Source organism: Spermophilus citellus (genome assembly GCF_964194105.1).
Source record: "Spermophilus citellus genome assembly, chromosome: 6".
NCBI classification, from domain to species: Eukaryota; Metazoa; Chordata; class Mammalia; order Rodentia; family Sciuridae; genus Spermophilus; species Spermophilus citellus.
Genome location: NC_138187.1, coordinates 129340936 through 129355708, shown reverse-complemented (window position 1 = coordinate 129355708; position 14773 = coordinate 129340936). Strand labels below are relative to the sequence as shown.

Genomic DNA, 14773 nt, shown 5'->3' with positions numbered 1-14773 from the left:
CAATGCAAAGCTACCTACATACCCATCCTCTAAGTAATCCAGGAAGATTTCTTCAAACATACATGAGATTCTAAGTTGTATATTTGACAATTGTGGGCTCAGTTATGCAATGGCTTCATAAGTTTGCAAAACATCCCCTTTCCCTTTCAAATAATGGTAAGTGGAAAAGCATTATAGTAGGCTGAATTCTTGTTCAGATAAGCAACAATGATGGAGAATGAACATATGAACAAAGCCGAGTGTTATAATTGAATAAAGCTTAAACTAATTTATATTCAATGCTATATGTAACTATTGAAATCAGGCGTCTGTGTTAAGCAGTTCATTGGATTCAATGGATTTATGCAACTCCAATGACTGTAATTTATACATATTGTTTTACTTCACCAAGCCAAAGCATTTTGGAGACCAACTTCAGGATATTGAAAGTAGCCACTCAAAAAATATTATTTCCTTTCTTTCTCTCCCAAGTTCAAGGATGAACCATTTTATCTTTCTATGCAGAAATGGTGGGTGAGAAGGAAGAAGGCATTATAAGGAAAGGTCTAGGTATAGTGATTGGCACAAGTGCAAGTTGTGCCCACTATTTTCATGGTGTTAGAGCATCTGTCTTTCCATTTTGTTTCATGTTAGCACTTTCACAAATGCCTAAGGGATGGACCTACCTTTTTTGAATGTTTACTCTGTGCCAGGAGCTTTATATGTACTCTTGCTTTTATTTCTTACACCACCATCACCTTGAAGGAATGATCATTTCTCCATGTTACAGAGGAGAATACTGTGGTAGGTGTCATCTCAAAGTCATGCAGCTAATAGGCAAATGGCAGCCGTGGGCTTAGAACCAAGATCCACCTGCCTGGGGAAGCTGCATATAACATCCTTGTGGGATAATAGGGAAGCTGTGTTAATTTTCTTCAGATCTTTTATTTCCTTCATGTCTTGTCTAGCCAGTGTGCCCAAGAGGCTTCTGGAAGCTCAGGGTTGTATGGCTGTTCAACTCAGGTGGGAGAGGGGAGCTGTTGATGCTACACAGTTGACTAGGGAACTCTCTAGAAGATCATTGGTACAGACTCTGCAGACACAGGATGTGTCCTGGAGGAGTGTCAAGTGGGAATGGGCCTGGCTGACTGAAGAGCTCACAGGCTGGGATGAGGGTCTGTAGGCTTGAGCAGAATTTGAAGGTCATCTAATTCAGTGGTTTTGAGGCTTTTTACCACAAATAACTGCTGCCATTAATTTTGCCCAGGGACACTCTATTAAAGTATTTTTTTTTAAGAGAGAGTGAGAGAGGGAGAGAGAATTTTAATATTTATTTATTTATTTTTTTTAGTTTTCGGCAGACACAACATCTTTGTTTGTACGTGGTGCTGAGGATCGAAAGCGGGCCACATGCATGCCAGGCGAGCGAGCTACCGCTTGAGCCACATTCCCAGCCCTCTATTAAAGTTTTAAAGAAATAATTTCATTTTCTGATTTTTGTTAATTAGAGATACAATAGATGGCTACTAAATAGAGCTTTGATCAGCATGGGACATGGGACAAAGTAGATATGACTCCAGCCAGACAGAGCAAAGACCTGGAAGGAGTAGCCTGGAATAGCCATGTGAGGAGCCATCTTAAATATGATTCCTCTAGCCCCAGTCAAGTCTTCAAGTGTTTGTAGCTCTGGCTTGTCATTTTCAATGCAATGTCATTAAAGATCCTGAGATGGAGCTACTAGTTGTCACTCTCAGATTCCTGACCTATAGAAACCGAGTTAATAAATGCTTATGATTTCAACTGGCCAACTTTTTTTGTGTTGCAACAGATAATTAACACAAAAGAAATGGTGTGTTATGCTACACTTAGTTCTTCATTCTTCATGTTGTCTAATACAGTCATGTCAGTATTTTTCATGCTCCAGAACAACCAATAGGTCACAGAAGAAAATATTAAAATATCTTGAGAGAGAGAAAAAAAGGCATACAACATATTAAGGTCTATAAAAGACATAATCTGGCCTCCAACCCTGGGACTCCAATGATCCTTCTGCTTCAGCCTCCCCAGCAGCTATGAGAATAGATAGATGCATGCCAATGAACCTGAATATGTATCTCAATTTTCAATGATACACAGCAGAATTATATTAGAAAAGAAGAATGTTGTAATTTACATATGAAAATGACATCTAGGAGTTTAATATAGTCATTGAGATCATGATCTACCATTTAATAGCTGGATGACTAAAGGTAAGTTATATAACTTTTCTGGGTCTCATTTTCATTATATGAAAAATGGAGATGTTAATAATTAATCCCTCATAGTTTTACATGACAATAAAGAGTGATACCAAGTCCTTAGCCAAGTAGCCGACAAATAGCTTTAATTAATGTTCACATTATTAGCATAAATACCAGGTATCATAGTAATATACACAAACAGATTAGCAGCAGGAAGTCTAGAGCCTAGGGATCCCTTGGGATTAGTCTATGATCAACTCATGGCTTAAAGGGCTGTATTAATAAAGCAGTTCAGAAAACTTGAACTTCAAACATGTTCTATAGCTTATTAGATCATTAAACCCCGCCCCCCCCAAAAAAAAAACTGAACAAAACACAGGAAAAAAAATCTTGTATTTCTGAGCTTTCTGAAAAACGGCAATAGTACTTCGTCTTACAGAAAATAGCAATAATGATACCCTAGCGTATCTGATGAATATATACCTAGCACAGACACACTCAAGAGAAGTGCTCCAGGAATTGTAGCTGCGAACACTGGTTCTGTAGCTTCCCCAGATACCTGTTCCCTTGAAGGAGGTGCCAGCTCCTCCTCACATTGGCATGCAGCGCCTGGCAGCGAGCCCTAACTGCCTAAAATGTCCAGGCCACAGCACTCGTGAGTCTGTCCCTCCCCCGTCACCTTCTACTAGCCTCCATTCTTAACTCTAACCTTTCATCTCAGAATTTCAGCTTTGATGCTTCCCACTTCCTTCCTATGGTTACTTTAACCGAAGTGAGTCAGGTCTTACTGAAAAAGTGACCACAGCCAGTCAGCTCCCACCCTCCATGAGCAGGGGGAGCAGGGCGGCCTGGGCAGAGCCTGAAGGGAGTCAGTGTTTACTCAGCCTCTTCTTCCCCTCTCTCCTCCAAGTCACAGGGCCTTGAGTAGGGCTTCCCCAGCCACGGTGCCTTCCCCCTCGGCCAGCAGACCGCAGTCAGAAGCCATTCTCACATTTGTCTGGTGGCTAGGGAGGGGACAGGAAAAGTGGCTGCTGGAGTCCGGGGTATCCTATCCAGGGGGGCCCACATTCTACTCTGTTAGCTCCAGCCCTAGTGCCCCTAATTTAAGCTCAAAAAGCCTTTGGTAGGAGTTTTTTTTTTTTTATTGTTCTTATCAATAACAACAAATTTTGTGTTCTGGAATCATCTCCAAGGGCTGGGAGCCAATGAGCACTTTCTTTTAATTCTCAGGATTTATTCTCACCCCCTGGGCCTGTGGAGCTTGAAGAAGCCAAAAAAAAAAAAAAGACTAAAACAACTTTTTTGTCTATCTTTCTGATCTCAGTATATACAAAATAATCATATATATATATATATGAAAGTTGTAGATGAACACGATACCTTTATTTATTTATTTTTTTATGGTGGTGCTGAGGATCAAACCCCTCACCTCTCATGTTCGAGGCAAGTGCTCTCACCACTGAGCTATAGCTCCACTCCCACATAATAATCTTTCTTAACCTTCAAAGTCAGCATAATTCTTAGGGAGTTAGGGGTACATCTTAAAGGACTGCATTATGGGAAGACCATGGTGGTCTTGCTGTTGGGCTTTGAAAGTGAGAATTGCTTTTTCTCCTGATCAAGTTTGGAGCCTCCTTTCTTAGAGAAGTTGCTGGCCTCCTTTCTCTGGAAGGTGTAATTCATTCATTCGCCCCTTTCCTTTTCTTGTGGAAGCCTTAAGAGAACCATTTCTGTCACACAGGAATCAAATGACACCATGATTTGAATAAGATCCATTTATTTATTAAAAATTAAAATCTGCTGTGAAGACAGACAAACAATATAACATTCCCAAAGGAACTGAATTACTTGTAGTTAAAACTGAGTTCTATTAGAACCAACTTTAGGTTGCTATAAATAACAAGCTGGCCACAGCTTTAGAGAATGAAATGGTTGGAGAATGAGGTCAGGGGACTCCCTCTGAGATGTGGGGAGGTTAATCCTGGTTAACTGCCTGGTTTCTCTTCCTAAGAGGGGAAGAGTCTTTGCAGCAATCCAGGAGCCCAGATCCAGGGACAAGAGAAATCAGAGGGAGATCATGGAAAACAGCTCAATCAGCCAGAAGTGTAGTCATGCTTGGGATGGAAACTTCCATTGGCTCCCCAAGTTACACTTTTTCCCCCTTACAAAACTTATAATTTATCTTAAAACACTCAAATACCATAGGGGGTCACCCTATATAAACAGCTTAAACATAGGTGAAAATAATAAATATTGAAAAAATTATAATATTGGGCTTCTAAGTAGTTCACAGAGAAGCTCAGTAAATAAATAGAAATGGGAACTGAGGTATCAGAGGTAATAAATAGTCTAGGAGAGAGGTGCAACAGGGTTTTCGAAGGAGCTGGCTTGGCTAGCTGCTCACAACCCTGAGCCAGATTTTGGGGATTTCCAATTTATATCCTAGAGTCCAGTAGAGTTGCCCTTCTGGATGTTTTAGCTATTTATCTTCGCTGTCAGGTAGGCTTCTATGTAGTTGATGAAGATGTCAAACTCACTCATGGCTTTGTAGATGCCTTTCTCTTGAAGCTGTACAGGGAGATAAGAAACACTTGGTTAAAACCTACTGGTAGACGACGGGGCCCCCTCCACTTGGAAGGGCAAGACAGGAGTCAAACGTAGAGGCTATTCTTGCTCTCTTGTGTTGGGAGGTGAAGAGGGACCCTGGCCATCAAGGATATGCCCAGCTGCCTTGGGAAAGGGCTGGGCCTTGACCCTTAGCCCTCACAGGCCAGCAGGCAGTGAGAGCAGCATCTACTCTGCAAAGCAAGTTTTCAAATGGTGCCTTTTCAACATTTTTAAAGGTCGGGTGTTCACATAGTGTTTATGCAGAATTTAATGAAGAGATATCAGAGGAAGCAGTTTGAAAGCTAGACAATGAGGAAAAGGAAATTTTTTTTATGTTTGTATTCTCCCACTAAAGAGATCAAGCAGGCCCTGATGGCTGCTTTCACCTGTTAGGGGACTTGTGCCCCCTGATGCTGGAGCCCTTTCTAGTGAATGTTCCCAGCCCATGAAAATGGCATAGACCACATGGCTTCTGGGAAACAGGGTTTAAGAGGTTCTTAGGCAGTTGGAAGTATGAAACCCCATTTAGTTTGGGAGTTCATATTCTCAGGCACCTGGGGAGGTAAGAAGGGCAGATGGAAAGTGAACTTAAATCAATTCTAGATAAGTAAGAATTCTGCTTCCTGCTCATTCTAAGTTTAGGGGAATCCAGCCTGAACCCCCAAGTGTGTCTGCATGAGCACAGGCACGTGTCAGCTTCCTGCACGTGTGGGTTCAGCCTGGATTCCCGATGAGCTACTTTCTTTCTGTTTCCTTTATCACTCTCCCCAGCACCTAACTCGCTGGCCCGTCCAAGCTGAAAGCTTGCAAAGACAGTCATTAAGAAACTCCCAAACACTTCACAGAAAACAAATAGAACCGAGGCAGCTGCTCCTCATTGGCTGAGGAGCTCACACCATTTCTGAAGTTCCCACACCCCCTCCAAGTGTGGGACAGGCTGGCTGAGCACCTGCCACCCTCTGCCCTTGAGGAGTGGGCAGAGTTTGTGTTCTGCAGACCCTCTCTGCCCCCACCCAGGCTCACCTTGCTAAACGCATCCTTCACTTGCTGTACGGCCTTGCTCTTATTTTCACAGGGAAGAAAACGATGCTACAGAAGGAAAGAGAAAGTGTTAATGGCCCCGGTTCCTGTGTCCATGGCACTTGGGGGGACAAGTTGGTAGCATGAGGAGGGGGCCTGATTCATTCTGAAAGCCCACTTCTCCTACTCCCAGGGAGAATGGAGCCTACCTCAGTCTTACAATCCTGCCACCCAAGGGATAGAGAAGAAATAACCAGGGAGATGAAATGTTTGTCTTTTGCTTGCTTGAGAATCCAGGTGATAGGCTTCCTCTGCCAGAACCCCAGTGTCTACTGTCCCTTTCCTGCCTCTTTGTCTCCTCTCTTTTAATCTCAGACACTAAGGACCATTTCCAAGTGTCTGAGAAGTGGAGACATTGTTCCAGCTATGCCCTGTCCAGTAAGATGACACTGACTAATTTTCCAATCTCAGTGAGAGATCAAAACAAACCATCAGCAGCAAGGGTGGACTTCAGGTAGAGAAATAAATCATCTGGGAGATTTATTCGCAGACACTTGCTTGAGGACAGTAGTCCCCTGGTCCTTCTGAAATACTGGGAGAAATCCTGTCAGCCAGTTGTGCCACACTAAGAGACTTGTTTTCCAAAGATTGAGAAGAGGTGGGTGACACTTCTCCCTCCTTGGGAGCTGAGGCTTAGGTCCAAAGGGACAAGGGAGCCTTGGCTGAAGCTCAGGGCCCCTTTCATAAAGAGAAAGGGGAGTAGTTAATAACCCACAAATGACTCACAAATAACAGGAAAGCTATGTGCAAATCTTCACATGTAAATGCCTAGCGCTCCCCCACCCCACCCCCAGAGAGAAATGAGCAAGAGATCTGACTCCCGGCACCTTTCTGAATTCACAACTAGCCCTGGCACTCTAGGTCTTGGTGTGTCTCTGGATGTAACCCTGCTAGGTCGTAGGAGATGGCATGCACAGGTCTGCTACTCACACAGCGCCGGAGCCGCAGTCTGAGGGTCTTCAGCTTCTCCCCCAGGGAGTTCACGTGCTCCTTGACATCTGGGCTGTGGTTCTCTGCCTGGGGCATCACCTCCACTAGGTAAAACTGGATCATCTCCGACAAGGCTTGGCAACCCAGGTAACCCTGCGGGCAGGTGCCAAAGAGTGGGGGTGACTGTGAGGAAGAGCTGGTGCAGCTAGCTGCAGAGGACACCCTGGTCCTGGGGACCTTCCTTAACCAGCCACCTCTCCCCCAGCATAGAGCCCTTTGTTAAGCCCCTGGCTGCTGGCTTTGTGCTGAGTTAAGATCTTCCTACTTCTCTTTTTCAAAGTGAAGGAAGCCGACCCAGCTGTCTGCAGTCACCCCGCCTCCCTTCCCTTAATCACATTGCAAGCTCTCTTGCCCTGGCTCTCACCTTAAAGTCCTCCAGCAGGGACTCGCTTAACAGCATGTCATCCAGCTGATCCTTTGTTTGCTGTAAGAACAGAAGAAGCCGTGAACTGGAGGTTTGGGGAAACCTGAGATGCATGTCTTTCCCATGCCCTTTTATTTATGGAGTTTTCAATTTGTGATCTATGGAGTCCCTGCCTGCTTAAAAAAGGAGAGTGCTAGAACTCCTTGTTAAATCAGATCCTCCCACTCCAGATCAAGTTACTTTAAGAATCAGGCTGATTTTGAAGAGAAGGCAGAAGCTGGACTCAGCTGGTCTTTCCTCCGTAGAGCCATAGCTTTTGTCAACCTTTTTATTCTTGAATCCCTTCTCATGTCTTGCTCTTTGCCTTTCTTTCTGTCCCTGGAGGACATCCAGCTCCAGTTCTGAGAACTTTCTAGGAACGGGAAACTTCTCCCAATGCAAGTTTTCTCTACTCGTGGTCCTGTCCCAAATCTCAGTCTTTAAGTTTTGGTGACCCTCTAAGCAGAGGCAATTTCTGTGTTTTTTTTTTTTTTTCTGCCCCAGAATAAGTGGAACATTTCTACCTCCCATCAGAACTTTCTTGTTCTCTCCCAGTCAATAAAGTATCAATCTCTATGGAATCTTATAGAAAGTTTCTGAGCATAGGAGAGAATGCATTTATGAACCCCTTAGGCAGCTTTCCCTGCACCTTTCCTACATCATCTGGGCATGGCTCCATTGTGGATTTTCTTAAGAAATTAGGTTTGAGGGGAATGAGTGTTGGGGATGGAAGGGGAGGAGGAGGAGGAAGAGGAATACCCTCTCCTGGCAGTCCCGTGAAGAAAGCAGCAATACTTACAAAGAAAATCTTCACCCTGCCAAAGGCAGCTCGGAGTTCTCGAAGCATGTGAGGCAGGCCACCTGGGAAGTGGGTGCAGGTTTCCTCAGACTGGGTGTTCTCTCCTTGGCTGGTCCCCATCCCAGCCAGGAGGACCAGGCAATATAGCAGCACGGGGTTGGGCATTGCGGAACTCTGCTTCTTCTGCAAGTCTGCCTGTGGTTTGGTTTTGCAAGAGCAAGCCCCTGATGTGTAGACCTCCTCCTGGGTCCCCTCTTTTATATCATGAGCTTGGTGAGGCCCGTTATGAAGCCACCGTCAATTTCCTGAGGGTTTTTTTTTCTCTCTCATTCAAGTCCCTCCCTTTCCTAGACTCCAATCTGTATTGGTTGAGTTTAAAATTTTTAATTTCTGCATCGTAAGCAAAGGACTGGTTGAATATTAACTTTGAGGCTCTTTTTTAACATACTTTTTTTTTTCAGTTTCTCAATTAAAAAAAAAAAGTTAACTTCCTGAGGAGAACAGCTGTTCTGTGTGCAGAGGCCCACAGCTGTGAGTTCCATTCGCGTGTTCCTAGGTCAGAGTGACGCGAACAAATAGAGCATTCCAGAATACACTGGGATTGAGAAATAATTGGATCCCCCTCAACCTAGGTTGCACACCCAGACTTTTCCTTACTGATTTGGGAAGTCACCTGAGGTCTCTGGACTCAGGTTTTTCCAAGTCAAAGTGAGTGGTGAGCTAAATGTCCTCCCTTCTTTAAATATCCTCCAAGTTCTTTCATGTCACGTTTAAGGACAACCTCTTGACGAGGCTGGCATCCTACAGGACAGGAAGGTCGGGGTGAGCGCCAGCTTCTTCCCTGATCCTGGCTTCATTGAGATTCTCAGGTCTAAGTTTTCACATCCTCAGCTCTATCAGTTCTTGGGAATGTTAGGAACAGTGGTCTGCATCCCCCAAAGCTTGTTAGGTGCCATTCAGATGGTTCTCACCATGACCCTTAGCATCTCCATTTGGTAGAAAGTAAACCATCAACCAAGGTTCAGAGCTGTCCTGTCACCCACACAGTGTCACCTGTGTGCTGAGTGAGGGAAGCACCCTTCTTAATACTGTCCCCAGTGTGAAGAAGGAAAGCCTGGATGAGGAAGTCCTCAGGTTTTTTTAAAAATGTAAATGGCATTTTTTCTTTCTATCTATCTATCTATCTATCTATCTATCTATCTATCTATCTATCTATCTATTTATTTATTTTTGGTTGTGCTGGGGATTGAAACCAAGGGTGCTTTGCCACTGAACTCTATCTCTAGCCCTTTTAATTTTTTTTTTTTAAATTTTGAGACAGATTCTTCCTAAGTTGTTCAGGCTGGACTGTCCTCATGTCTCAGCCTCTAGGATTGCTGGGATTACAGGTGTGTGCCACTGGGTCTGGCCAGTGTCTCTTTCGGTTGTAGGCTTCTATGCCGCAGCCTAGAGTTTGGGAGGTGGAGGAGGGGAAGAACTAGAAATAACAAGGAGAATGATTCAGAATTCCATGAAATGCTGGACAGAAGGGCCCCTCCCCTACTTTTCTCTATCTCTCTTCCCCTTCCCCAAAAAAAGCCACAGTAGTCTAGTCATAGATGTGCGTGTGTGTGTGTGTGTGCGTGTGTGCATGTGTGCACAGGGCAGGGAGAAACAGGGCAGCCAGTTGGGGTTAGGATGAGGAGTGTTGTTCTACCTTTATTTGAGAAGGATCAGGGCAGTGACATCAGAACCCCGAAGATATCTGGAAGGTCTTGGGGGCTCCTTTGAAGTGACCAGACCTGGCCCTTCCACAGGGCTTCCCTCATCCCAGTTTACACAGTTACTTGGAAGAGCACTAGCCTGGGGAGGAGACCTGGGCTCTGTCCAGGCTTTGTCAAGTCATTTTTCTCAGGGCAAATCACTTGTCCTCCCTTTATCTGTTTTCCATCTACCCCAAGGGGACAGCCGTGTCTGTCCTCTTCCCTGCCAGGGGACTTTGTGCTTAAAGAACAAGTTGGCCAGGTGGAGGGCATCCCCAAGGTTTCTGGGATTTCCTCGCCTTCCTGCTTCAGTGCTGGGCATCTTTGATGGTGCTGCATTTTGCGTCTTCCTCATTGGAGAAGATGGTTGTGCCAAAGCAAGGAGGAGAGACACTCTGGGTCCAGTCAGTCTGGAATGAGAAGGAGGGAAGTAGGAGAGGCTCTAGGCCCCCACCCCATGGGCTCACCTGCTGGGGTGACTTGTGGATCAGCATCAGGGACTGTGGCTTCTCTTCTCCACCCTTTGAGGAGTGTCAGTGCAGAAACTCAACCATTGCCAAAGAAGGAAGAATCTTCCAGAAACTAGAATGGAGTTAACCCAAGAATTGCTGCTGCTTCCAGATTTCTACTAGTTCTGCTGCCAGTAAGCAGAGAGGAAGGGTCCAGGGCTGGGATTCTCCATGCCTTTCACCTTTCTCTTTCCCTCTTGGCTCCTGGGTTTTCTGGGCTTTGTCTGCTTTTAGCCTGCAGGAGCACCGTGCTCTCTAACCTGCATGTTCTGGATACAGATGCAGCACCACAGACCAGCCAGGCCAGGAGTCCCTGATCCCAGGTGAGGCTGTGATGTCCTCCCTGACCCAGGTAGTATGGATCCCCTTCTACCTTTTTTTTTCCCCATTACCCTTTGCTTACCTCTCTATGAAATCTATAATCCTGCACCACTCTACCTTGCCCCAACAGCTGTGAGCTCTCTGAGCAGAACATTACTTTATTAACTTTTATGTACCAAGTCTGGCCCACAGAAGGGACCAAATACACTTGAGATTGGCATAGCAGAGTGTCCCCGCCCCCTGTGAGCCTGGACCAAGGCTGAGAGTGTGACACCAAAGAAGCTGGTCTGGGCATAGACAAACACTCAGAGGGACGGGGAGAGCAACTGAGGGAGACAGACAGCACCTCTTACATTTTCTTATTACAATTTGAGATATATGTGTAAATATACACTTGTGCTAAGGATGGTAGGGAGAAAGGAGATGCGTAAAAGCCATTTGTATCTTTCTTTAATCCATAACCCATTAAATAGGGCTGAAGTTGGGATCTGAATTCTTTGTTTTGAAAAAGGCATAGCCAATTATCTCCAGGTGTGTGTTGGATAGTAGATCCTTCCACACTGATTTAAACTAATTAGCTCTTCCCATGTCAAAATTTCATCATCTAAATGGACAGAGATACCATTGGTGAGTTCCTTGATGTTAAGTCCTTATTTTGCCAACGAAGGTACTAGATTCCCCAAAACCTAAGCTCCAGTATTGATATCAAGGGATAAGTATAAACACTGAAAAGTCAAGACCATGGGCGCTTAACATTGAGAAAACATCAAAAACAACATAGATAACTCCTAGATCTCAAGTCTGTGAGGACATCTGTTCATCTGGAAAGTCATTGGAATGCATCTGGAAAAGTTCCAAACTTATAGCCACATCTCAAATATAAATGCCAACAAGCTCATAGTAGGAGATTTGAATTTGTGTTTTCATATGAGGGAACAGCCTGTTCAGAAAGGAGGTGAGAGAATAGGCACTTTTGGATGGCTGGAGTGTCAGGCTGGGTGTCATTTGGTTCTGTGAATTTGAGAGGACCCAGTTGCCCCTCATGAGACTGTGAGCTCCTTGGCAGCAAGTGGCCCGAGTCTCATTCGCCCTCTAGTCCAGATGGCTAGCAGGTGTCTAAGAAATGCCTATTAATTAAATACAAATAAATTTTCCAATGGAGACACATTGGGAAATCGGAAAGTTGTGGGAGGGAAAAAATATATTTTTGTCCTGCTCCAAAATATTCCCTAATTTCTGTATTCAGCTGAATTGAAAGAAAAATCCTACTTCAAAAAGAAAGGGATTTGACTTTTTGTCTTACCCAGCAAGAAGTCCAGAGGCTGGCAGTCTGGGGCTGGTATCGCATTCATGACATCTGGGATCTGTGTTTTCTTCCTTTTTGTTTTCAGATCCTTTGTTGCTAGAGAGAGGGAGGTGGTAAAATCTGAGTCCCAAGGCATGTCAGCCCAGGAAATCCTAATAATTTCAGGGGAAGCTCCATGTAGTTGGTTTCACCATTTTGGGCTGTAGAGGAATTGGGCGGATGAGAGTTGCTGGTGTGTGTGTCCAAATAGATTTTCAAGGGTCCTATCTACAGTGCACAAGCTCTTACAAGGAATCCATCCACATGCTCAGCAAAATGGCAGCCATCTTGCTAGAGTTGCCCTGGATCTTGCTGTAATTCTGCAGTTCAGATCCAAGAGTGGGGACCAGGCTGGGAGCCCTGTGGGTTAGCATTGGAGCTACAAAGGGAAGGTTAAGGATTCCTGGCTTGCTGGGTTTAGCAGAGCAATAGGGTCACTTGGGGGAAAGAGAGACAACTTTCCTGATATTGAATCCTTTTGGGGTTTGGCTCCTAGATGCCCTTAGTTTTATTTACTTTTTTAAAATACTGATGATAATGGGAGTTTCATTTCTTCTTATCCAGGACATTGAGTATGGAAAACATTTTGCTAACTTGAAATTTCTAGTATTCCCTTGAATAATCTTCAGCTTGTTGGGCAGAGGTTTTCTTGGTGCCTTTGCTATAACAGATCTCATGAACATCATACCTACCCAGTGTGGTTGGATGAGGTCAAGGGGACAGGGGTCTGTGGGCTGTGTTCTCCTCTGGGCCCCTCCAACTTGGGGCCTTATGATTAGGGTACTTCAGAATAAAGCCCTGGTGGGTTAGAATTTTAGGAGGAGCCCAAGTTAGGGCTAGTCCCTTCTTGAAATCAAGCAAAGTCTATGCAAACTGGATTGGGTGACCTTCCGAGGATTGTGGCCGGCAGACACTGCAAACCACAGCGGAAGGGCTGATCTGTGGACAGCCCATGTGGAATTCCCCTTTGTGCAACTGTGGCACCCGATAGAGCAATTTGGATTTTCCTTAGGGGCCAAACAGTATGTTCTGTAATTTCTCATATAAGACATTAGGCTTATCAGGGTCCAGAACACTGGGTGTTATTGCTGGCCACCAGGAAGCCAGAGCTACTGCTTCTCTGTCTCTATGGCAACCTAGGATAATTATGGGCACCTGAGTTGGTGGTGCTGGTGGATTCTCCCAGCTTTGCAACTGTTCCTCTGATGGACTTTAGTTTACCCAAGTCTTGATGGCTGGCACCTCAAACCTGGCACATGCCAGAAGAATGGCTTAGTGGACATTCAACTTTTGCAGTCATAGAGGGTCCCATGAATACAAGGGTCTTGCACTTGTTCTTCTCTCATCTCACTGTCTTGAGATCCTTAATAATTGCTGAGCAAGGGGCCCCGTATCTTCATTTTTCACTGATCCTCCAAGTGCTGTAGTTGATTCTATATCTGAGTCTAAAGTCATCATCTTCTCTCTGTAGTCTTACCTTAATCTGATGCTCCCTAACTCAGTAAAAAAACCTCCACCCAGCACTAGAAATAGCGTGTTGGTTCCTCCCTATTTGATGCTATATTCCAACTTATTACCAGAACCTCCAGATTTTTCAATACAAATATTTCTCTCTCTCTCATACTGAAACTGAACCCAGGGGCACTTTACCAGTGAATTTTTTATTTTGAGACAGGGTCTTGCTAAGTTGTTTAGGGCCTAAGTTTCTGAGAAGGGCCTCAAACTTGTGATCCTCCTGCCTCAGCCTCCCGAGAACTGGGATGACAGTAATGGTGACCCATGCCTGGCTTCACAAACATTTCTCTAATTTGCTCACTTCTCTCAGTCTCCATCATCACTAGCAACAGCTGTCTGGTTCAAGTTACCATTTCTTCTCTCCTGGACTCAAAAGTAAATGCGGAATTGACAATTGAATTTCCATTCTCTAAACTGTTCTCCATGTTGTAGATAGACAGGATGATCATTTCCAAACACCGGTGTCTGATCATGCCTCTCTTTCTGCTTTAACTCTTCAATTGCTTCTTACTTTCCTTCTCTTGGAAAGAGAGGAGCCATATTTTTGATACTATCTAGAACTCCATTTATCATCTGACCTTGCCTATCACTTCTGCTTTAGCACTCCACTTCCCTCTGCATTCTAGCCTCAATGGCTTTCTTTCTTCTTTTTTCAAAAAATGATCCACTCTCTCTGAACACAGGGCCTTTGAACCTGTAATTCTGCCTTTCCACTTTCTCCCTCTCTTCATTCTTTATCTCTCAGATCAGTTGCTACTTCCTCAAATGAGTTTTTCCTGATTCCCCATCTAGGTTAGGACCTCTGTCTCTGTCTTCTCGGCATACCTTGCTCCTTTCCTTGTATAGTGCTTATGTCATATGGCTGTGTGCTCATTGGATCCACCTCTGTCTCCATTAGACTATAAGCACTATGAGGGCAGGGCCCATGTCTGTTTGTGATCATCATGGTTTGCCCAGTAGTTAGCACAGTTCTGAGCACATCCAAGGGTCTCATTAAATATTTGGTGACAGACTGAAGGACTGGAGAATATACTTTTCAAACTTTTTGTAGCGTGAAGTGCCTGGCTACGTGTGTTGATCTTCCATCTCATATAAAGTGGAGGATGAATGCATTTGGGGGAAACACCTATCCTAACAAACTATACCTATTCCTGCATAGTTTTTCCAGTTTTTTTTTTCAAATTTGATCTGATTATGAATTAATGTTCTTCTAGGCATATGTGATAAATCCCTGATGGTGTGG

General features: G+C 44.5%; 1 protein-coding gene across 1 annotated transcript; it reads right to left on the bottom strand.

The window, feature by feature from the left end:
• Nucleotides 1-4039: 4039 nt before the first annotated feature.
• Nucleotides 4040-8276, bottom strand: IL10 (interleukin 10). Its single transcript, XM_081300342.1, has 5 exons — nucleotides 8099-8276; nucleotides 7261-7320; nucleotides 6837-6989; nucleotides 5850-5915; nucleotides 4040-4787 (listed from the first exon to the last, which is right to left on the bottom strand). Exons 1-5 carry the CDS (start codon nucleotides 8261-8263, stop codon nucleotides 4695-4697), a joined length of 537 nt encoding a protein of 178 aa, XP_081156468.1. The 5' UTR covers nucleotides 8264-8276; the 3' UTR covers nucleotides 4040-4694.
• Nucleotides 8277-14773: the final 6497 nt, after the last annotated feature.